The 25336-nt window shown below is 40.2% G+C and overlaps 1 protein-coding gene across 1 annotated transcript in view; it reads right to left on the bottom strand.

Annotated features, from left to right (window-relative positions):
* Nucleotides 1-25336, bottom strand: part of ABCC4 (ATP binding cassette subfamily C member 4) — a 245850-nt gene that overhangs the window by 21046 nt on the left and 199468 nt on the right. The window contains 3 exon segments of the mRNA NM_001197174.1: nt 5572-5661; nt 16180-16335; nt 24996-25187. Coding sequence (NP_001184103.1) covers nt 5572-5661; nt 16180-16335; nt 24996-25187 — 438 coding nt within the window.

The raw sequence follows: 25336 nt of genomic DNA on the forward strand, positions 1-25336 counted from the left end.
AATTTTCTCCTATGTAAAAATGATACCTTAATAAAGTTGGTGAAAAGAAATCATATCATTATCCCCCATCTCTGCCATGTGACATCCACCAGGAACTCCTTCCTTGGAATTACAGAAATCCCTCAAAAACCTGAAGCTATCAGCTATTTCCCTAAGTGTAGTCTAAACAATTAAAAAAAGTTAAAAGGATCATCATGCTTGAGTCAAGTTTCCCAGAATACATTGTGTACATAAGAGCTAGTGCACTAAAAGGAGAAAAAAATTGTTTCATTATTGCAGGAAGTGTGGTTCTCAAAAGACAGAAATGTGTGAGCACATTTTCATTTTGGAAGATTTTAATGGCAAAAACAAAACAAATTTAAACAATGGAAACCACACCTAATATATTAGCAAACCTGGAACCATTTTGGAAATGGCTCCTTCCCAAATTTAGTACATACTGCTAGACCAGTCAAGTACATTTCCTTTAAACTCATGTTTTGCAGTGAAAGAAAACAGGGTCCAACATCAGATCTTATTTCCCCTGGCCTCCGAGTTTAGATACTGTTTATATTAATCTATCTTCTATCTAAGATTTTTTTTAAATTTTTATTTATTTATTTATGATAGTCACACAGAGAGAGAGAGAGCGAGAGAGAGGCAGAGACATAGGCAGAGGGAGAAGCAGGTTCCATGCACCAGGAGCCTGATGTGGGATTTCGATCCCGGGTCTCCAGGATCGCGCCCCAGGCGCTAAACCACTGCGCCACCCAGGGATCCCTATCTAAGATTTTAATTTCCAAAAAAACAAAAACAAAAAACAAACAAACAAACAAAAAAACCTTTTAAACACCAAAAATAATCTGAAATCACACTGAGTGGTAGAGCTCAGCCCCATGAATACTTGGTTTGGGGAAATTTTACAGAATAAGAACCAAACTCATGCTATTCTTGAGAGCTGGAGAACAGACAGTAAATGTACTTCAAATTAAGAGACCAATAGATTGATGGGTGGTGGCCAATAAGGAGGGACACAGAAATAAGTATCAAATGACAAAACACAAGGTGAGTGAGCAATATTTTGACAGCGATCCTAAATGCTGAAACACTTGTGTGAATAGAATTATTGTGCTTAAGATGGAAGCCAAACCACAGAAATGGGAAATCTGAGTTAGATTTCAATATGATATTGGTACTCAACATTAGCATGAAAGGCATATAAAATCTAAAGTATAAAAACCGGATGGTGGCGGCCAGACCTTGCACTAAAATTATGAAATGGAAGAATTCGGCTTAATCAACCCCATTCCCTACAAAGAGGAGGGCCTCTTTGTAAAGAATACAGGTGATTCTTTTGATGAAACCTATTCATGAAACCTATCACACCCCCAGGTGATGGAACCAATCGTGGCTTTCACTAGCTTTTCCTTCTGAGTTGATGTTGGCAAGTATCTATAGAAGCCAATGGGTCTTTCTTAAGGCTGGTATCTTGACTTTGAAGAGATAACTTCATGCTTGCCCTGACGCAGATGACAGCTTACTAGCTTGCTTTTTTTTTTTTATTTTGAAGATTTTATTTATTTATTCATGGGAGACACAGAGAGAGAGGCGGAGACATAGGCAGAGGGAGAAGCAGGCTCCATGCAAGAAGCCCGATGTGGGACACAATCCCGGGACTCCAGGATCACGCCTGGGTCAAAGGCAGGTGCAAAACCACTGAGCCACCCAGGGATCCCCTAGGATTATTTTTAAGCTAAAGAAAATAATGAACTACACCAAAACTGAAAATAATAAGCTGAATTTACAAGACACCCATTTCCATCATAGTAAACCTTGTCAGAGTAACCCAGTATCTGGGCTGAATCTAGTAGGTGCTAGGATCCCTCATACTAGGCTAACACCGATGTCACACGATCTCCACATTTTGTTGAATTTTCTTTTCAAACACAAAGGCTGATGTGAACTGGAGAGAGAAGACACTCTGAAATGCAATCAACCAACAGGTGGACAAAAGTTTTTATTAGAACTAAACCAATAGTAATGAAGTAAAGGGGAATCCGATTGATCAAAATGAATGGCCTCCAGAGAAATGTAAATACAACACCACTAAAGGAAGAGCTGCAGTACATTTCCCCATGCACACACTGCTGAGGCTCAGAGTTCTCGGGCTTAGTTTCCTATATGAGAAAGACTCATACTCTAATAGAGGTGCCAACAGTGTGGAGCATAAATAGACAACTTCTCCCTAGTTCTAACAGGACATTCCCCTACTCTTAATTGCATATCCCAGTAATAAAACTGTTTGGTGCTGTTTTGTTTAGAAGAAGTGTCAAAACTTGGACACTCAGCAGTATATCTATTATGATCTTTTAGCCCCTTGGATAATAAATTGCTTGATTTGCAGTCATTACTTATATTAAGAACTCCCAGTGCTTTGTAGGTGTCCCAATTGCCACTAATTTCTAATGTCTGGTTTATGGCTATTTTTAAATTTATGAAAAAAGAGCCCAGATGAGATGGGCAGCATGCACAGTACTGCCACCCTTCAAACGTCTACCTCATCTAGGAGAGGAGCGGGAAACACAAGAACCTTAAAAAAAAAAAAAAAAAAAAAGAAAAGAAAAGAAAAGAAAAACCTTAATTGGAGGCTTTTAAAAAATTAAGATTTTATTTATTTACTTGATGGAGAAGAGAGCAAGTGCAAGCAGGGGGAGCAGCAGCAGCAGAGGGAAAAGCAGGCTTCTACTGAGCTTGGGGGCTCGATCCCAAGACCTCGGGATCATGAAGTGAGCTGAAGGCAGAAGCTTATCTAACTGAGCCACCCAGGCATCCCTTCACTGAAGTCCTTAAAGAGGAGAAAAATAGTAGTGCTCTCATACTGGCTCTCAGGTCAACCCTGTGAATTAGGGTTCTGTTTGCAGCTTGACATCATCTGTAAAGCATCTGACTGGGGTTGTTGGTCTACCTTTAAGGGAGCTGCCAAAGATACCAGGTCTGGTGATGATGCTCAGGTTTGGACACAATGGGAAGAAGCAAGCCGTGAAGACGGTGGGTAGATGGAACACGATAAATTGAAAAGAGCCTGAATGGCACTTGTATGCTGCACCGTCTATATGGTGTTTCTCCAGGTAAATGCACATATATTACATCCTGATTACAGTTTTAGGGAAGGTAGGTTCTTTGTCCACAGTTGAGAGGCCTGGAGATTCGAAGGATTCCAGGTGAAGGGTGCTACCTAATCTATTACAGAATGATCCCAACTTCTCTGAATAGGGTCGTGAAACCCATATAAATACTATGAAGTCTGTAATACTTCATCTGCCAAGAGTATGATCCAGAGAATAAAAGCAATAAATGTACACGGGAGAAAATCTGGAGAACTCAGAAAAGCCAAAGCGGAGTGGGGGGAAAAAAATCCTAATTTTTCTATTATCCCCAAAATAAGCAACATTTATGTTTTGATGCCTTTCTTAAGTACACGCTTCAGAATCTATATGCTAGTAAAACAGTTTGAATCATACTGTAAATACAATGCTATATCCATATTTTAAGAAAGTCTACCAAATCTTTTGTTGAAAAATATACATGTCAGGAAGAAATAATTCCTAGAGAAACACAAGCTATGGGATGAATTCTCACTCAAAGAGGTACCACTAAAGCAATGAGGTCAATTCCAGAAGCAACACATGAAAACTACACACCTCACTTTGTGCAGCAATCCTGTTTATTTCTATTTAAGGAAGTCCCAAATGTAGTCAAAAGAAACTAAAGGTAGAGCTTACAAAACCACTTCCATCACATTATATTTAGAATTCTGACAGGCCTACTAAATTTTATTTTAATTTTGGCAGAAAAAAATAAGCATAGGGATGGACACCTGGATGGCTCAGTGGCTGCCTTTGGCTCAGGGTGTGATCCCAGGGTCTTGGGATTGAGTCCCACATCGAGCTCCCTGCATGGAGCCTGCTTCTCCCTCTGCCTATGTCTCTGCCTCTCTCTCTGTGTGTCTCTCAAAATAAAAGAAAAGAAAAAAGAAAAGAAAAGAATGTTATGATCAAAGTTCTGAGATAGTTTTTATAGATCTGTCTTATAGGATCTGTTTCATAATTAACATTTCTTTCTGGTCCCGTGACAGTGTGTTCTAGAGTAATTTTGCTACCTGAGAATCTATGAGGAGAGATTGCAAGCTCTGAAACAAAGGGAAAAATAATTTACCAGTAATTCCTGTTTAATTACGGTGTGTCCCAATGGCATCACAATTATGAAATTTGTCACAGGAGTCGGAGAGCAAGGGATCGTCCTATTTTTCTTTAGACTTGATAGCTAACTGTTCTGCTCACCTCTTTTCTTCTAGAATTTCACTAGAGGAAGACTCACAAACTTAAATGAAATTAGAGATCAATTGCTTTCAAGCTTGAAGGATAAGGTGAACTAATTGGCGCAATGCAGGAAAATAAAATCCCTAGGGTTACTGGAAAGCAGGGTGTAAGACTCAGTAGTGACATGCCTTCAGAAACCAGAATGACTGGCAGGAAACTGTCTAGCCTCCAATTATGCCTGATCACAGTCAAAGTGGATCTACATACTGGAAGAGCTTAGAGCTTTCCCTGGAAGGGTTATACGAAATGGCAAACACTGATGCAAAACTACAATAATGTGAGCAATCAGTCACTGGGATCTGTGCAATTATTTTTAAAGAGATAAGTCACATGTTCTCAAAATGAAGAGATCAAATACTTTAGCAACCATTTATTAAGTGCCACCTTTTTAAATACAAAGGAGTGAGGTAGATCCCATGAGGGATTAGACGTCTAAGGTTTAGAAGTCTGACATGGTTTCTGACATCCAGGAGTTTAGAATTAATTTGCAGGATTAGGGCAAACACACAAAACAACTAGCGTCAAAATATACAAACCAAGAGCATCCTAACAGCCAAAATCCTTTCCATGCAAGATCAAGGAAATTCAAAGAAGTGACCCAAATGGTAAAGACTACACAAATAACAGAAAAACCTGTAGAAATTAATAGATAGCATGAAAACTTAGTGAAAGGTCCAGGGTGCTGCCACTTACATTTACTTAGTAGTATTAAAATGACATATTTGCCAAAAATAATTATTAAACATTCTAATTATATTAACTTTCATAAACACTTTCTTACACAACTTCAAAGCATTTTATTAATATGCTCTCCTTATCTATAGTCAATAATGAAAAACTACTACTATCTTCATTGAGTGGATTTTCCTTAAGAAGAAGTAAAATGAATGTTGTAGGCTAACTGGTCACCAAAATGTAAACCCATAAATATAACTCCCAGATTAGTACTTTGCTAAAGACAAGTAAGAGAATGTATTGAATTGCTTTGGATTCTAGAAATAAAGTTACAGTGAAAATAGGAGATGTTTTATTTTTGGTTTTTGTCATCATTAATAGGTAAATTTTAAGTGTGTCCAAGCCTTCAATGCTCTCCCAGGTAGTGAACAGAGGCTGTTACACCAAGAAGTTCCCATTTATTATCTGCAACATTCTAGAGGTACAAACACACATACTGATGGTAACAAGCTTAAAATAATTATGTTTATTAAATTACCTCTGTTAAGGCATTCCACAGTTCCTCATCCGTATGCTCATTAAAGGGATCCAGATTTTTCCTCATTGTTCCAGTGAATAAAACAGGCTCCTAAATATTCAAAAATAGTGTTAACACTATAGCCCTCTTTTCATTTTACTTCAATGCTAAATTCCAGAACATTGTAAAATTTTAAACCAAAACTCACTATAATCATTAATAGTAAGGATACAATCACCTGTTGACAAAACAGTGTCTCTATGAATTTTCCATTGCACAAAGTGTAACCCAAAATATCTTCTGGACCACTGACTGCTAACAAAATAAACTGTTGAAGTGGGTCGTCTTAAGAAAAAAACTGAAGAGAGGAGGATTCGGCTTTTAAAAATGCCTCCCTACTAATATCTACTTAAGCAGGAAAAACAAGGATACAATTATTTAAGGATACTCATCAAGAGAGTTAAGTTTATCGTCGCTCTTGCTGTGACCCTGGAAAATATCAATAGTATAATTCGTTGACATTTATGACTCAAAGCAAAATTGGAAAATGTGCTCACATTTGCACAGATACAAAAGGTAGGATACTTCCTCCATTGGTAGAACAGTCTTCTGGAATTAGGAGTCTCTTCCCATGTGCGAATGGGACACCCTGGTTTATGTCCAAAGAGAATATGAACTAATGGGCCAGTTGGCGACTCTATGCATGAAGAGATGCCTCTGGTTTTGCACCAGCTAATCCTCACATTATCTTGTCTGAGCATCAGGATTACATGCCTCACAGAACCTCGTTATTAACTACAAGGACAGGATAACTTGAAACCCATTGTGACGTGAGTAATAATAATATTACTTTAATTTAAATAGCTCTTCCTAGTCACTTGCTTCAGGAGGAGCCACAATTAAATCATTCTTGCAAGTATTATGTCTCCTTCTGGGTTTCAGGAGACAATCTGGTACCTAAGCTTATGTAGGCCATTTTTGTTTTCTTGTGGAAGGCTCTGATAACCCAGACCAAAAGAGCATGTGAAGCAGAGCAAAGCCCAACTGGCTACTTTTAGGGAAGTCAGTAGGACAACGAGATGCACAGATGCGGAAGCAAGAGAAGATCTGACTTCCACAGGCATCCAAGAAGGGATCAAGGGAATCACCAGTCTCAAATCTCCCCTGACCTTGGGGCTAGATTGTTCCTCCTGGCTTCTCAAAAGCTGAGAAGACTAAGGTAAACATTTCTTCTCTCTAGCCACAGAGAAGAATTACACTCATAGTGCCTCTTGTACCTTCTTTCCCTGTGGTCTCAGTTTTAAGACTGAGGAGGGAGAAATGAATGCATTAGGTGTGCTATCCAAAATATGCCTACCTGAAGGCAAAATCCAAATATTAAGAGACAATTAAAAAGGACACTTTGTTTACAAAGTTAATTAAAATTGGTGGCTGAAAAAAAATTGGTGGCTGATATGCCCCAAAAGCACTGAAAAATAACTGGTCATCGGAGGTTTCAAAATGATTACTGAACTGAAAATCCCAAGATCCCAGTTCAAAGTCTCCCTTAAAACTACTGAATTTAGGATCAAAGACTAAATCACTAACTAGGGGCACCTGGGTGGCTAATTGGTTGAGCGTCTCCCTTGGCTCAGGTCATGAGCCCCCGGTCTTGGAATCAAGTCCCAGGTCGGGCTCCCCGCAGGAAGCCTGCTTCACTCTCTACCTACATCTCTGCCTCTCACTCTGTCTTCCTAAATAGCAACTTAAAAATAATAATAATAAACCACTATCTAATAAGCCATGGTAGGAGGTCCCTGTCAGTGTATTTCATTCACTCTACTTCAGAAAATCTTCACATCTTACTTTAACTTACTCTTTTGTAATTATCAGTTCACAAACTCTCATTTCCCCTCCTCCAATTCCCTGAGGGTTCCATAAAGGAGGGCTGCTACCCATTGTTCCTCACTTTTTCACAGTCCTCCTCCCACCAAGGCTCTAAACCATGAGTAATATCTGCTCCAGCGCCCAAACTGAGAGACTCTGATGACTGGTGTTTGGGGGAGGTAAAGTGATGGACAGAGTAAGGAATCAGCTTCAAGGCCAGCCAAAGAAGTGGGAGGTGGTCTCTTTGCTTATACTAATCCCAAGCCGATCAGGGTTGACAGGACCGAACGTGTTTGCCTTCAGGTGCCTCTCATAAAACAAACTCACATCCGTTAACAGGTCTAGGATAAAGGGTCCACCTGGATTTTAAAGTATACTCTACAGAGCTGTTTCCTAAGCTAATCTACAAAAAATCCTGACTTGTTTTTCAAATATAGACTTTTCTTTTTTTGTTAAATAATGAAAAGGCCCAGTTTCGCAGGTTTGGGAGGCATTGTTTTGGTGGTTATTCAAGAGGAGAATACACATTTAAAATCCAATCCCCTATTTCATTCACAGGAAGGGTCTCTCCCATCACCTCCCTCATCTTCTCTTTAAGAAAAAGTCTTGAAATGGAGGAACCTGCCCAAACACTGGGGGACTAACATGTGATTCTTTGCAGAAAGAGGAGTTGGTCTCTCTGACACTGAGCCTGGGGCTCTTTGTGTTGAGCTCTAAACAGACATCTGAGATATCTAGAGACTGTAGGGAGGTTCTGTTCATTATCAAGTCACCGCTCTCATACAGAAAAAAGTTGAGTTTAACCACTTCCCCTTGCAATCCAGGTCACCACTTAAATCTCTATGTCAATCTAAAGGGATATAGTAGGTGATTACTCAAGTTCACTTAGCAGTGTGTAGAAGCAAACAGTTTAGTAATTTAGAATATTTTTCTTTGTTACGACAGACTGAATATATATTTCCAAATGAATACAATTTCAGTCAAAACATGAAAGAAGAGAATAATTTATTAGAACGTTAACTGATTGAAGCTGTATTTTTCTTTAAAACCAGCAGGCAATTTGTTAACAATGTCTGTTTAATATGCCAATGTGTATTATGCGTGGTGTTCATTTTGGTTTCTATTCATTTAACTTTCATCCACTTGCCAAATAAGAAACCACTATACTATCTTCAAAAGGTAATAAAAGTGCTCACAGTAGACACATACTGCAAGAGCAGATAAGGGTCAAATTAATCGTCATTTCTGATAGATACTATTATTTAAAGTACCCACGTCTGATAGATACTATTATTTAAAGTACCCACGTCTTTCAAAACCATCACGTCCAAGCAATGAAGTCTATAAACTCATTTTATAAATAAATGTAAAAATGTTTGCAGGCATAACATTTCAGCATAGAGATTCATGGCAGGACATACAAGCTTCATGTAAACATATAATATACATTAAATATATTAACCTAAATATTTTTCCTGAGGGTATACAATTAAGCGTCATTTTGGAAGAGTTACATGGCATGGTACAGTCAGGAAAACAAATGCTCTTTTCAGCGTACTATTTTAAATGGAATCTTAACATCAAATCTGTTTTTCATTAAAAGCTTACCTTTTTAATTTTTTGTGCCATAGTAATTTTTTTCCTTTGTTAACCAAAGTAAGTTCAGATTAGCCATGTGACCCAAAAATGGCCACTCTGAATCAAAGCATTTAGTGTAGTAAATTGATAATCTCTCAACACAATTGTAAGACTAAGAACACGGTCTTACTAGGCCTTTTGTAGACGCTACTAGAAGACAAAGCTCTCATTATCCTAAAAGGAAATCCTACCCACTAACTTTCAGAAGCTTAAAATGACCCTGGTCCAAGACCAAAAAAAAGTACAAGTGGTTACAAACCAGGCAGATAAAGTACAACACTTTCCATACCTTAATCATTTCAGGCCCAAACCAGGAAATCTGTCCTCTCCGAAAACATAGCCTCCAGAGAGGCTGCTGGTCCCCTGTGTCCTAAGAGCTACATTTTCATTTCTAATCTGAGGACCTTTATTAAGGTAGCTTGTCTCTGTGTTTCAAGAATGAGAGAATCACCCGAAGAGGCTTTAAATCTTACTTTCTTTAAAAAAAAAAAAAAAAAAAAAAAAGAATCCTATAGCCTCTGAATGAACTGATCATCATCCATATTCAGAAGAAAAGAACACTGTCTGCCAACAAAGGAAAAAGAGTTTAAGTCCTGTAAAGTCCTCTTTCGATACAAAAGGTCAGGAGCTCAGGGAGCACTACCCTGGGCTTTAATGAAGACTTCAGTGTCAGAAACAAAAGGCTGACTCCATTAGGCTAGATTCCAGTTGTATTTCTTTACTAGTAACAGCATACTACCTCTTTCCTCTGAGTTCTGTTCTCAACAAGGAAAAACAAAACGAAAACAAAAACAAAAACAAAACAAAAATAGAGGAAATAAATCCAGAATAAAAAAGTCTTAAAGAGACAGCTCTAGTTAACCTTTCCCACCTACCGAAGATAACCCAGGGAAATGGAAATAAATACCAAGGCAGCAGGGTGGACGGCTTAAAAAATATGTAGCTTTGGCTCTGATTTTTAAAAGTCTATTAAATGTTAAAAAAAAAAAAAAAAAAGAAGAAGAAAGAAAGAAAGAAAAATAAAGAATCGGTTTAATCATGATAAAGATGATAGCTGTTGATCTGTGCCAACCCTTGGGGTGCAATCATAAATAATGAATTTGCATGGAATCACTTTTCAACTGAAAACATTTTCTTGGTGCCAAAAGGAAAAAGGCCTTAGATGTAGAGAATCCATCCAAAAAAGTTTTGAAATCCACTTTTCCAGATCCTTTCAGATAAGCAAGCTATTCTCTAAATATAATCTCATCTTGCTATTCTCCGTAGGGAACATGTTTAACTATTTCGAGTCGTGAGCATAAAGAGAAGTGCCCATTTCAGCTGCCCTTTTGGCAATTTAGGAAGGGCTTTCATTTTTTCCTTTCTGCTGAAATTTATACAAATTGAGAGGTACATTCCAAAGAATATTTGTTTTTGAATATTCCCGGTGGGATCGGCCCATGACTGTACCACCACTTGTGTCACTACTTCCTTGCCTCTCCTGAGGTGGGCACTGGCTGGGATCCTCTCCTTCCATTTCTCATCTCTCCCGGCATGGGCAGCAGGGACCTGGATGAGCTGGACAAACGGGATGGCCATGGAAGCTCACTCCCAGGCCCACAGCAAGCCACAGCCAGAGAAGGAGGCAGACCTGGCTCACCTAAATTGTACACTCAAAAAACAAAAACAAAAAAAACCCCAACAATAATCAGAAAAGACAAAACAAACAAAAACCTTCATTCTCCTTTGTAGAGACTGATCCAAACTCTAAATCAGGGTGCTGAGACACTGCTTCCTATTCATACCAGGGGAAGAGGGACGGAATTTGTCTGCGCTTATAGACAAGTAACTTAAGTGACGAGGCCAACAGACCTTCCCACCCCTGCAGCCAACTTAGATGCTGTAAAGAGAAAGGGCTCTTAGCTCTGGCAAGGTACAATTTCGATTACCTACTCCTGATGCTAGCCTAGGACAGGTAAGTGCATTAACCCCTTTTCTTAAAAATTGATTTTCTTTTAGTGCAGAGTGTGCCTCACGATTTTTCAGCAAATGTTACAAATGTTTCAGCCTTTCAAAACCATCACTGTCCAAATGAGAAAAACAAGAACTATCTTTGACACTGCTCTCAATTGTCCTTTGTTGTGATTTTGGGGAATTGTTTTTGAGTGTGATAGAAAAAATAGTAAGATACTGAAGATCATTCAGTTAAAATATATATATATATATATATATACTGTATATGTATTTGAAGTCAGACAGTCCAGAGTTCTGATTCTACTGCTTAAGAGCTGTTTGACTCCCGATACATAAGGAACCACCCTCGGCCCATCTTCATTTCCTTCCTGGAAAATGGTGTTAACCCTGTAGGGCTGCGGTGAGAATAAGGGCCCAAGAGAGGCTCCAGACATGGGACTTACCTAGAGCAGGAGTCTGGCTAACCAGGGGACAGAAAAGAAAAGTGGTTTTGTTTTCTCAAACTGCAAGTGCAGGCAATGGATCATGAAATCAATTTTGTGCTTCATGACCATCATTTTGTCTTTGATATGAACTAGAATAGAATGGATATAATAGAAAATTGAGTGCAGAGCACTAAGGATAATAGTGTTTTGCGAAATACGTGTTTCTGCACGTATGTGTGCACACATATGCGTGCAGGCTCGTGATATATAGCAGTTTACTGTGGTGGTTCTACAGTTCACCAATGTGTTGCGGGCCTGAGGAGAGCAGTGAGCTGGTCAGGATGTGGAACTGGGAATCTCCCTACAATAAATATGAATCCTGCTCTGCCACTTCCTTGAAGGGGTGAAGCTCACTGTGCCTCAATTTTTAAATGTGTCCGATTAGGATCACCATAAAACTGTAGGGATAGTATGCCACGAGGCTAAAACATGTAAAGCACTAGAAATGTTAGGTGCTAGGAATACTTCAATTCACATACGACTACAACCAAAACTACAGCAACAGAAATGAGAGAGCTTGGGGAGAGGTAGGAAATAGCCAGGCACAAGGGAAGGGTGAAGAAAACAAACATATCCAGGTCTTCAAAGGGGACTGCAAAGCATTAGTGGGGTACAGAGCAGTGGTCAGGAAAGAAGCCAGGTGGGAGAGGAGCCAGAAAACAAAAGAAAACAAGTGATACATCTCTCCTTGTTCCTGGTGAAGAAAACACTGGACAGGTTCGTTACTCTTGATGCTAGAATTCATATTGTCTTCACTTTTTTGGTTTCACTATATACACATGGATAGAAACAAGTTGGTTTATGATAAACAACCGATGTAAAAGAAATCACCAACGACCACAAAAACAAAGAGAAATTTAAGAGCCTCATTCCAAAACGTGTTACTGCTTTTACTTAAGTAACAATAATACCCAAGAGGGTAGTGCCCTGATCTTTAGTAACAATAGTTTCTATTTATGAAGCACTCCTGAGAGGCCACAAACATTTTTTCTCCTGCAGTTAAATCTTTGAGACAAATATATGAGCCAGTAACTACTAGCCCGTAACTACTAGCCCTGTTTTATGGTGGAGGACACTGGAGCTTGGACGCTAAGTGACATCAAGGGTCACACGTGAGACAGAGAAGGAATAAAAAGGAGGGTCGTGTTGATAACTCAGTCAACACCCTTAAAGATTCTACCACTGGCTGCCTCCTGCGAGATTTCCTGGGACCCTCACATATTGCACCGTCTATCTAGACTCTCTTTTCGTCAACCAATATTGCGCATTGGAGACAAAGGCATATAAAGTGAGAACTCTGTGTTTACAATGGTTGGTGATCACTATCTACATGGATACAAAGCTTAGTACTGTTTTGTAAGCACGCTCGCTGGAGTATGCACCTCCAGCATGCTCCAAAGTAGGGTGGGAAGTTATGGAAGAGAACCCAAACCTGGTGATGTCAAGGTGTATTTAGTCTTTGCTTAGATGTGCTTCCAAAACATTAGTGGCAAAGCCAAAAATCATCTAACGTTATTTCTTTATTTATACAGTGCTTTTATGTACACAAGCATACAACCATTTCTTATTAAGAAGCATTAAAAATAATTCAGGACATGTTCCTAGATCCTTTCATCCAAGGACATGAAAGTACTTTATAGACACACCCAGCATTTCTGCTAACTAATCTCGACTGGCCCATTTCAGAGATGGGTACAACCAAAATACAAAACTTAGGAATTTCAACTCATTATTTTCTAAAGTCATGAATCTAGTAGCCACAGGGAAGCTTTAAATACAGAGATTGAATGTGCTAAAAATTTCCTTCCATTTTGCCTGAACAGGGAGATCTTTGAAAAAAAAATTAATGGACACAATATTGAAGGGGATTAAGAGGTGAGAGATGGGGGGCGGGTAACAGATGATAAATGGATGTAATGTGCTGAACACTCCGTAAGATGTATAAATATGAAATCACTGCATTATATATCCTAATCTAATGTAATATTGTAGGCAGTCATGCTTCAACTAAAAAAAAAGGAAAAAGAAAAAAGAAACGCATAGAAATATTAGAGATAGGAAAGCTATTAAAGATTTTTTAATTGTGGTAAAAATACACAAAACTCAAAATTTACTATCTTAAATCATTTTTAAGTGAGTTCATGTGTAGGTATCGCCACCATCCAGCTCCAGAACACTTTTTATTATTCCAATCTGAAACTCTGTACCCATTACACACTAGCTATCCAACCCCCCCTTCTAGCCACTCACTGGTGACAATCATTCTACTTCCTATCTCAATGAAACTGAATACTTGGGTAACTCATACTAGTGGAATCATACACTAATTGTCCTTTTGTGAGTGGCTTACTTCACCTAACAATGTCCACAAGATTCCTCTATGCTGGAGCTCATGTCACAATTTTCTTCCCTGTTAAGGCTAAATAACAGAACATTGTGCAAACAGACCACACTTTGTTTACCCACTCATCTACCTAAGGACATTCTGGCTCTTGAGAATAGTATTGTGAGTATCTATTAGCATTTCTGCTTTCAATTATGTTGGGTATACATCCAGAACTGCAAATAGGATATAATTCTAAAATGATCATTCTTCTGTGATTCTATTTTTGTTTGCGAAGACTCCATTCTGTTTTCCTCCGTGGCTGCATTTTACACTCCCTCAAGCTGTGAAAAGGGGTTCAGATTTTTCCACAATCTTACCAGCATTTGGGTGTTTTTTGTTGTTTGCCTTGCTTTGGATTTTGAAAGTAATCTCTACACCCAGTGTGGGACTCAAACTCACGACTCAAGAGCCACATGTTCAACTGAACCAGCTAGGTACCCCGGAGTTTTCTGGTTTTATTGAGAGTAGTGACTCTAAGTGGGGGTGAGGGGGTTATCTCTTTGTGGTTGTGAAAGAAGTTATCTTGATTTTGATGATGAAATCACTTAGAATAATTTCAATTATTCCAGAGGCCAGTGTTAGGCACCCACAGCTATACTCAAGCTTAAGATACAACTCCACACTTCCTTTCCATTTGGGTGCCATATTCTTTTTTTTTTTTTTTTTTTTTTTTTTTTATGATAGGCACACAGTGAGAGAGAGAGAGGCAGAGACACAGGCAGAGGGAGAAGCAGGCTCCATGCACCGGGAGCCTGACGTGGGATTCGATCCCGGATCTCCAGGATCGCGCCCTGGGCCAAAGGCAGGCGCTAAACCACTGCGCCACCCAGGGATCCCTGGGTGCCATATTCTACATGCATTCTAATAAATAGGCATCTATGAGCTCTTCATATCGACATGTCAGGAAACACATTTACATGTCTTTTTTGTGTCTTACTCCCTATGTTCCCTATGTGTTTTTTTTAAAAAATTTTTAAGATTTTATTTATTTATTCATGAGAGAGGCAGAGACACAGGCAGAGGGAGAAGCAGGCTCCATGCAGGGAGCCCGACGTGGGACTCGATCCCGGGTCTCCAGGATCATGCCCTGAGCTTAAGGCGGCGCTAAACTGCTGAGCCACCCAGGCTGCCCTCCCTATGTTTTTCATCTCAAAACTCTGTGTGTGTGTGAGAGAGAGTTTCTCAGCTTTCCTTCATAGGCAGATAATTGGAGAGTATAACAAAACTCCAAATTAAAAGAAAAAACAAAAGACAACAAAAGAAAAATCAGCAACGCCTGGAGCTGAGTATGTGTGAGTGCCAAATAAGAGGGCAGAATGGAAGACCAGACCCCAAGGCTGCAGACCTCAGACCAGTGGGCACAGGGTCTATGCTAACCCTTGGCTATAAAACTGGAGGACACTATTTGTTTAATAAGTACTTCCTGTATTTTTACTGAGACTCAATGAGTGAGCCACAAGGAATGACAGGAGCTTATACTGTGCATAATACAATCTCTAGAATGCTTCCTGAAAACTACACTTCGGTAAAGAAGCAGAATAAGAAAAATGAAGGAGAGCCTCCTCCCATCAGAGCAGGCAGGTATTGGCGCTACAAGAAACACCCCGCATGCACTAACCCTGCCATCAGAAGGGTCCTGGGAGATGGAATTATGTGCTGTCTTATGAGGGAGAGAAACCTCAGGTCCAGAGAGATGGCACTCCTTATCTTGAGTTCTTCTCACTATGCTCTACTGCCACCTGGTCACAATCATTTACTAATGGCTAGATTCTAAGTCTCTCCAAAATGAGAGAGGCCACATAATGACCTGACCCAAAACACTAATGCTCAAAGCCCATCCATTTCATGGAAAGCCCTCCCTAGAGACAATTACATTTGAAGAGTTAGTTTTATTTCCTACAGCAAAATTCTACCACTAAAACATATAAAACCCATGTTTCGCTAAAACCCTCTCAAATGCTAAATAAAATATTTATCATTTTATTTTCAGAATTATGTGATTATCAGTGGATAAAACTGCAGTACCAGGGAAGACTGAGTCCAGAAATTTCTCTGGGTAAGTTTTGAAATCTCTCTCTCTCTCTCTCTCTCTCTCTCTGTCACACACACACACACACACACACACACACACACACACACACAAAGACCTGGTATCTGATGAAAATATTTGCTGCTAAAAATATACCCTATTGGGGTGAAAGGATGAACCCCTCATTTTTCTTTTAAAAAACCAAGTAAAATTAGAATGAAGCTTATGTTCCCCTATCAAAAGAACATGTGAGAATGCCCTGACTTACATACCTGGGGTATGATGGACATTTTCTTCCTTAAATCGTGAAGTCCAATTTCTGTTGTCAAGATCCTGTCGATCCAAATTTTACCTTCTGGTTCTGACAATCTAAAAAGGGCCGCGATGAGGGAACTCTTTCCAGCCCCTGTTCTTCCCACAATGCCAACCTGTAAAGAGATCCAGGAGGGATTAAGAGTAACAATATGCAAAATACCTAGGAGAAACACACTGGTTGGTGAAGACACATTAATTCTTTTTTTTTTTTTTTAAGATTTTATTTATTTATTCATCGAGAGACACACAGCGAGAGGCAGAGACATAGGCAGAGGGAAAAGCAGACTCCCTAAGGGTAGCCCAAAGTGGGACTCCTTCCTGTGACCGCAGGATCACGACCTGAGCCAAAAGCAGATGCTCAACCACTGTGCCACCCAGGCATCCCCATTAAGGAAATTCTATATTGAATGTGTCTAAAAAGAGTTTCTGAACTTTGCCACTATTGACATTTTAGGCTAGACAATTCTTTGTTGTAGAGAGCTGCCCTGTACATTCATTGTAAAATGTTTATCACTATCCCACCCTCTGCCTACCAGATACCAGAAGCACCCCCCAAACTGTAGCAACCAGAAATGTCAGACAGTGACAAATTCCTTGAGAGTCCCTTGAGGGGGGATTGAGGCAGGAAGAGGGGTCACCATTCTCGGGTGAGATCCAATGGTCTATAGAAAAGTAAAAAATTATACAATCAGCCCAGTGGCAATGAAAACCCAGCAATCTCCTCAGCCACTGATAAGTCACTTTTTAAATTAGGTTTATTCCTTCTGTTTGGGTATTTAAACTTTGTGGATTTCTTAGATAATAGTATAGAGATAAACAAGTCAGAAGCGTTAGCGTTATACATAAACAAGTAATCATTTTCTCACAATTCTACCACAGGAGAGGGATTATTCTTTGGTAGAACAAGCACATCATTTCTGGCTATTAAATACCTGGTCACATTCTATCTCGAAAGGAAATATCCTAAAATTTTATTTTATTTTTTTTAAAAGATTTTATTTACTTATGAGAGACACATTGAGACAGGCAGAGACACAGAGGGAGAAGCAGGTTCCTCGCAAAGAGCCCAATGTGGGACTAGATCCCTGGACCTGGGATCAGATCCTGAGGTGAATGCAGACGCTCAACAGCTGAGCCACCCAGGTGTCCCTTAAAATTTTTAAATGTTAAGTCTCAGTGTCTTAAAAAAGAGTAGCCAGTAGCTGAAATACCCTTAATGAGATCGTCATCAACAACAACAAAAACACAAATATTATTTGCTATTTATATGGGGCCTTTCATCTCCGCAGTTCAAAAGGCATTTTACAAAGTAATTAATATGCACAATTACCCCCTTGGGAAAGATACACGTCCAGTATCAGTCTGTTTATTAGAACCAGAGTAGAGAGAAATTAAATGCACAAACAATAGGATCAAAGCATCAATATAAAGCAGGAAAAATGCTAGTCAGGAATGAAACTGTACTGTACAAAATAGGTTTTTAGCTACATGCATTCAAACCTGTATACAGAAACTGCTCCCCCCAACCCCCGCCCCGTGTGCCCTTCTGCTTAAAGACCAAAGAGCTTGCCCAACACCCAACTACAAATTCGCTGGTGGGAGCTGCCCAAGATATGATATCACCTCATCTAGTTATCCGGAACCAAAGAAGGGCTTAAGACATGTTTTCAACCATTTGTAAATTCATTCAGCAAATTTTTCAACAGCATTCAACAAAAGAGAACTTTCTGAGCACTGATTCTATGCTCAGAACTTGACAGATTATCTCATTTGAACACTTCCAAAGTTTTAAAGCTTACCCTGTATAATTATTGACAGCATTTTTAAAAAGAGCCTAATTTTATCAATGTAAGGAAAAGTGGCTTTGGCTAATTTTATAATCTTTTTTTTTTTTTTTTTTTAGATTTTATTTATTCATCAGAGAGAGAAAGAGAGAGAGTAAGAGCAATCACATACAAGAAGGCAGAGCAGTAGGTAGAGGGAGAGGGAGAAGCAGGCTCCCCAGGACCTGGGATCATGACCTGAGCCGAAGGCAGACACTTACCAGACTGAGCCACCCAGGCACCCCTAATTTTATAATCTTTACAGCCATTTTATACCTTATGGTAAACTCTAATTTATACTTCACAGATGGTCATGTTCTCAATATGGGTAGGTCCTATCACATACATATACATGACTCATGTGTTTCTCTGTGTATCTTGAGGTGCGCTCAAATGTAAATTAACAATATGACGATACAGGCAAGACTTGTGTCTCTGCGAATGTGTGGATGTTTCTGTGCTATCACCCCAACTGCAACTGATTCATGTGGTTTCTGACAACCACATCAATACGTTAGATAGTTATATCTGGATCTCTCTTCAGAGATCAACCTCAACACAATTAACACCTACTTTTCCACTCAGAAGAGCTGCCTTTTCCAACTTCTCCATTGTCATCGCCTGACTTTTTCCCTAGGCTCATGGGCTCAACATGTTCACCTCAAGTCCAGCCTTTTCTGCAGGCCGGCATGGCACCAAACCCTAAAGATTCTTCCTCCACAATGTTTGCGGACTCAGTCTGAGTCACCTGAGTGCAAGGCTACATGATCTTTTAAAACACAAAACCAACTTTCCTTAATCATAATCAGTGCAAATCAATCTAAAAAGTCAATAAATACTAGTCATAACCTCAGCATCATGATTTAAAACGATCCTTCAGAGGATATGTTTTCTTTCTGGATTATGTATATGTGTATGTTCTTAAAAATACAAGCTTAAAGAAAATGAGATTAATATGAACCTATTGTAGTAAACAGTTTTCATTTAACAGTTCAAGATAATATTTTAAGGGCCAGATGGTATTAGAGTATAGGTGATCACTTATTTAACAAACCCCCATTTGTGGATATTTAGGGTGATTCCAATATTCTATTATAAAAAACTGAGTTAAATATCCTTGAAGCTAAAACTTCGCAAACTCCTCTAATTACTCAAAATAAATTCTTAGATGTAGAATTGCTGAGAAACAGGTATAAACATTTTCAAAGGAGGCTGTTAAGTACTGCCAAACTACCCCTCAGAAATAGGATACCAATTTTGACTCCCAACTGTTTCCCTGAACAACCTGGGCATTAGCACTTTTATTATTTTTTTTAATATTTATGTATTTATTTTTTGAAGAGCAAGAGCAATCAAGAATGAGCACTGGGGGAAAAAAAAAAAGAATGAGCACTGGGGGGAGAAGGGGTAGACAAAGAGAGAATCATAAGCAGGCTCCACACTCAGCAAAGATCCTCCATCTTAGAACCCTGAGATAATGACCTGACCCAAAACCAAAAGTTGGACGCTTAGCCAACTGAGCCACACAATCACCCCTATAACTTTGTTTTCCTAACATCAGTTTGATTCCAAACATTGGATTCACTTTCCCCATTACATCTTGCTAGGAGTACACAATAGCTACTGGCTTCCTACTTCCCACTTCTTCCCACCATAGTCCCGAGTGCTGACTTCTCAGACTGATCATCTGTAGGATAGCTCTGTTACTTTCAGACTGTCCCAGGAAGCCCCACCTAAGAAAATGTCCCAACTGACTCTCCATCCTTTACTGCTGGAAGTTAGCTTCCCTAGGATAACAAGGAAGTGGTAAGGATTACAGAAGCAAGCATGAGCTACATATCTGGTCATTCACTTCCCCAAATGCTCTGTGGGTGCCTGATCCTTCATTCACTGGATCAAAGCATTGTGTCTTTACCGATGCTGATCCTACCACCAGGAATGCTCTTCCCAAGCATTTCCACGTGCTGAGATCCTACACTCATTGCACCATGTCTATCTCAAATGCCAAATTCCTTGTATATGATCATCTTGTTCCCACACGTGGGCTTCTCCCACCAAGTAGAGGTACATTCATCATCATTTTCTAAACTTTCGTAAAAATTGTGACCACCTGCTAGCTTTTCAGTAGCCAATTTTATACAACTTTCCTTGTTCTTCTGGACTGCAGGATCTGTAAGAGGTTCACCTTTCTTTTATATTTATTACATGTGGTGTCCTGTGTCAAACAGGCATTCTGTACAGAATTGAGACTTTAAGTGATGATGGACAAATTTATGGAAAATTGACTGCCATGCTGTTGAGGTATAAGCTGCGTAGAGAACAGACATGGCAAACGGATACTATAATCATAAATAAAAATGCAAAAAAAAATACAAATGCAAATGGCAGACAACAACTTCTCCAGTGGAAGTGGTTATGGCCATGTCACACCCCAAAATAGTGTCATCTACTATTGTTGGAGCATCTGCTTGGCACCAGTGATGGTCCTGGGGGTCACATCTTGTTGAAACTGTACAACTCTCGAGGACCTATTACTTTCTTCTGTCAAAAGATCAGAGGGAGGCTTAGTAAGACAAATTAGCCTGCTTGAATTAACAGAGCCAGCAAGGGGCAGGTTGGTACTCAAAGCCATGTCTACTCGCCCCTTGTACATTCTGCCAATGGCCTCCTTATGCATGAATTACCGGGAGCCTTATTACGTCCCTCTGGCTGGCTAGAAGAAAGTGGGGACAGGTGTGGTGGCTATCAAGGAACTGGCCTATTCTACAAATGCTACTGCCTGACATTTAAAGCAGGATGTGAAAAAATAAGAAAGAAGAGGAAAAAAAAGAAGAGAAAAGCAAGCAAGCAAGCAAGCATGATGTGGGTTTGGGGGAGAATAACGAGATAGGTAGAACAAAAGAGCCAACATCTCTGAGCAAAAAGGATACCCATGTTCCGGTGGGTGCATAGAGACAGAGTGAAGAGAGAACCTGAAGCTAACAGAGCCACAAGGAAACAGGCCACACAGACCTACTGCCCTGCTTGGGGCAGTGAGACTCATTGATCATCCCCTAAAGTGCTAAAAGGGCCTCAAATTTATTGCTGTGCTTGGCATTTTCAGATTCCACACCCCAGCAGGGTCCAGTCTGCTACAATACCAAAAGCCCCTGTGAGAAGGGTGGTGGTGGTGGTGGTGATGCATATAGCAGAAGGAACACTCTATCAGTGATATAGACAGTGCATAAACTGGAGTCATATAGAATGAAATTAGACTATTAAATTAATAACTTGCAAAATACAGAAGTAAATCTATAGGGTGGTGACAGAGAAATTTTGAGTGTCATGGTCAGTCATAAGGGTTGGGATCACTCATGAGCCCAATTTTAAATTATCAGAGGATATATCTTAGAAATCATGAGTGACAGTCATCCAAAACTGCCTATGTGACAGAGAGGATTTTATCAGGGTGGGTGGGGGGCATGTTCAAAGGCAATACAGACACAAGAGGACAGGGTGGGCTTAAGAGTCAGCATTTCTGAGAAGCTCACAGTCTGGGCAGTGAGGAATAAAGAAGTCAGCAGGGGAAGTGAGAGAAAGGAGAGGGGTTTCTGAGAAGATATTATGTAAAAAAGTAGAAAATGTAGGAAACTAATACTTTTGCACATTATACCAAGGTCTAGTACACATCTGTAAAAATGTATTATCCAAGTAATAGCTCTGAGCAAGGAAAAAAAAAACAAACAAACCAAAATCAATCTACCTCTAGACCTGGAAAATGCTTTAAAATGGCCCAGTACTCTCTAAAATGATCAAATCAACCACAAAATCATCTAAATGAAAAATGCAGCTAGTGTTTAGAATCTAACTAGGAAGACTAGTTTATCTTTATCTCATTTTAGTTTTTTATTTTGTTCTTATTAATTCTTCCATGAATTAGAAACCTGCTTAGAACCTATTACACTTTCCTGCTCCTAGAACTTTGAGGAATCAGGACAGCAGAGGAAAAAGAAGGAAGAGAATGAAGGACCGCTTCTGCTGTGTTGGTGCATTCCCCCATCAGGAGTCTGGGACAGTCTACCAGGATCATATGCAAACCCAAAGGATGGGGGCAGAGGTGTCTGCAAATAACAGGCAGGGGGTGGGTGCAGAGGAGATAAAACCTGGGATCGACACAAGCAGTCAAGTCACTGCATGATTCCAGAGCCTGGATATAATCGCTAGTTACTAAACAGAGCAGAAGGGGACATTGTCAGTTGACGAAGACACAAATTCCAAGTTACTGTTGTTATTCTAACTATCTCCAAATTCATTTCTCTGCTAACACTGTGGAATTGCAGATAATCCTATGTTTTCAGGGGATTTAAGATCAAATATTACAAACCTGCTACGTTTCTTTTTTTTTTTTTAATTTTTTATTTATTTATGATAGGCACACAGTGAGAGAGAGAGAGAGAGGCAGAGACACAGGCAGAGGGAGAAGCAGGCTCCATGCACCGGAAGCCCGACGTGGGATTCGATCCCGGGTCTCCAGGATCGCGCCCTGGGCCAAAGGCAGGCGCCAAACCGCTGCGCCACCCAGGGATCCCCCTGCTACGTTTCTAAATTGTACTACACAGTTTCGTAATTCACAGCATACAGCCTCACGGGAAATTTAAGATGTGCACAAATTAAGAGCATGATGTCTAGAATGTGCGGTCAGATGGACACATGGTCTGCAAGTAAACAAACATCCCGGACAGTGCTGTTGGGGACAGAACCTCATCAGGAGTTACGATTAACAACCTCTCGACGGGTGTGCCCTCACCTTCTTCCAATAACTACACTAGGGGCCGAAAATGGTATCAGTAGCATTTGTCACGTGACTTACAAAGTGACTCCCTGGCTTTCATCTGGGAATCGCGTTGAACAATTATTCCTTTGTGTCACAAGGGAATACTCATTAAATTATGGCTACAATCCCCAAAAGGGGTTGGTGTTAGAGAAGGAAGGAATAGGTCATAAAGTATTTGACACAATTCAGTAACGGGCTGTTTACAAGAGCTGCCTGGGATGCACGTATGTTTTTGCGACTGATTTGCTCACGTCCGGGTATCACTCATTCACTATTCCGGCCCACAGGCCCTCAGCACCCATGACGTACTCTGAAGAATGCCATTTTCAGGGGAACATAGATGAAAACGAGCAGCCCCAGGGTACTGTGAGATACAGAACCCCAATTACAAAGCACGCCGCAAGTGCTACTTCTTTTTAAATTTTAACTTTTAATTTTCTAATAGTGGTAAAAAATGCATATAACCTAAAAGTGACCAATCTATCCATTTCGTAGTTGTATAATTTAATGGTGTTATGTACACTCACACTGTTGTGCACTCAGTCTCCAGAATTCTCCTTGCCTTGGAAGACTCAAAACTCTGGCTCCACTAAACACTAAATCCTCATTCACCTCACCTCCTGGCACCTGGCAATCATCATTTTACTATTTGTCTCTATTTACTAAAGGAGGTCAGAAATCTCATGTAAATGGAATCATACAGTATTTGTCCTGTTTTGTCCTCAAGCTTATTTCATTTACCATAATGTCCTTCAGCAGTTTTTTCCATGTGTCAGAATTTGCTTCCCTCTGGGTAATGTTCCACTGTATGGGCGTATACATTTACCCAGTCATAAACTGATGAACAACTTGGGTTGCTTCCACCTCTGGCATTCATAACGCTACTAGGAACATAGGCATACTACAAATGCTGTCTTAAGAAAATATGTAAGATGCTATGGAAGAATTAAGAATCTCCCAGAGGCAGATGAAGAGTGGACTAAAAAATGCAGACTTTCACCAGCCAGATAACAGAAGGGATGGGCCTCTTGAGGCAGAGGGGCTGTGTGGCCATGATGGGAACGGGACAGGGAGGAGAGGATATTTTGGAAGAAGCTACCCAATACCCACATACGGGTTTGTGTGAGGGCGCCTGGGTGGATCAGTTGGTTAAGCATCAGCCTTGGGCTCAGGTCATGATTTCAGGGTTCTGGGTTTCAGCCCAGAGTCGGGCTATATGCATCTCTGCCTCAGCCGCTGCCCATGCTCCCTTTCTCACTTTCTCTCTCTCTCAAATAATTAAAAAAAAAAAATCATTAAGAAATCGAGGTTAAAGAGGTAAGCAGGGAAAGAACTTCCTACTACAGTCTTAACTGTCCTGGTTTCACGACCCTGGTCTGGGTTGAGGGACCCAAGCTGGTGGATTTAGACAGTGGCAAGTCCAGGTCATAAACCTCTCAGTGGTCTCCTCCATGTGTCATCCCCTGACCCCTTGGGTTTCCTTTCATCAATTTTGACCGAGTCTCTGGGCTCCTCACTGTCTCCTGAGCCCTGACTGGGTCAGAGATTCCACGCTCTTCTCTGGTGGCTGAGAGGTGGCCATGCTGCTCCAGAGTTGGTTGACTTGGGACTTTGCTATGGTTCTACTAGCAGCACACACAGACCAGAAGCTATCAAGATGCCCCAGAAAGATCAGATCTGTATTTCAAAACAAAACAGTCTATGGGAGAGAGGACAGGGGAATATGCTTTATAGGAGGGCAAATCTATGGAAAGGGATGGTGACAGAAGGCTGTAAATAGAGGATTCCATGGGGAAGAAAACAAGGATTTGAGAAATACACAGAAATAAGAATAGTTAGGAACTAGATATCACAACGTTAGTGATGAGGAGCTAGGGCTGACTTCTAATTCTCAGGCATGAATAATTAGTGTCCTGGGTCAGCTGACCAACCACAAGGGAGCTTACAACACGGGGAAAGTAATGTTGGCATCGCTACTGCATGGTCAGTTTCCAAGGAAGACTAACGAACAAGATCACCTGATCTCATTTATATCCACACAAGGTGCCCCCTGACCCATTCACCAAAAAGCCAACAAGCAGATGCAGTGTTAAATCTTTTGCCGAAATTTTGAGGCAGCAAAATGCTTTGAACAAACCTTTTCCCTTGATTTAATGAGTGCGGTCAGGTGCTTCAACACCAGAGGTCCGTCTAAACTATATGTGAAGTTCACATTATCAAAGACAATCGTGCCTTCCTGGGGCCAGGTGGGTGGAGGTCGTTTCTGGTATTCCCAGGGGGCTTCTTTCTCAAGGTCTGTATATTCCATCACTCGTTCCACTGAAATCATCTGAAAGACATAGGACATATCATGGATTAGGAATGGAGGCTCTCACAGGTGTAAAGAGATGATCAATGAAATGTTCTTACTAGCTGGGTAATGACATGTCAGGTCTCAATATTCCCAAAGGACAGGAGAAGTATGATGAGGACTTGAGG

The sequence above is a fragment of the Canis lupus genome, chromosome 22 (assembly GCF_011100685.1).
Source record: "Canis lupus familiaris isolate Mischka breed German Shepherd chromosome 22, alternate assembly UU_Cfam_GSD_1.0, whole genome shotgun sequence".
Taxonomy (NCBI): domain Eukaryota; kingdom Metazoa; phylum Chordata; class Mammalia; order Carnivora; family Canidae; genus Canis; species Canis lupus.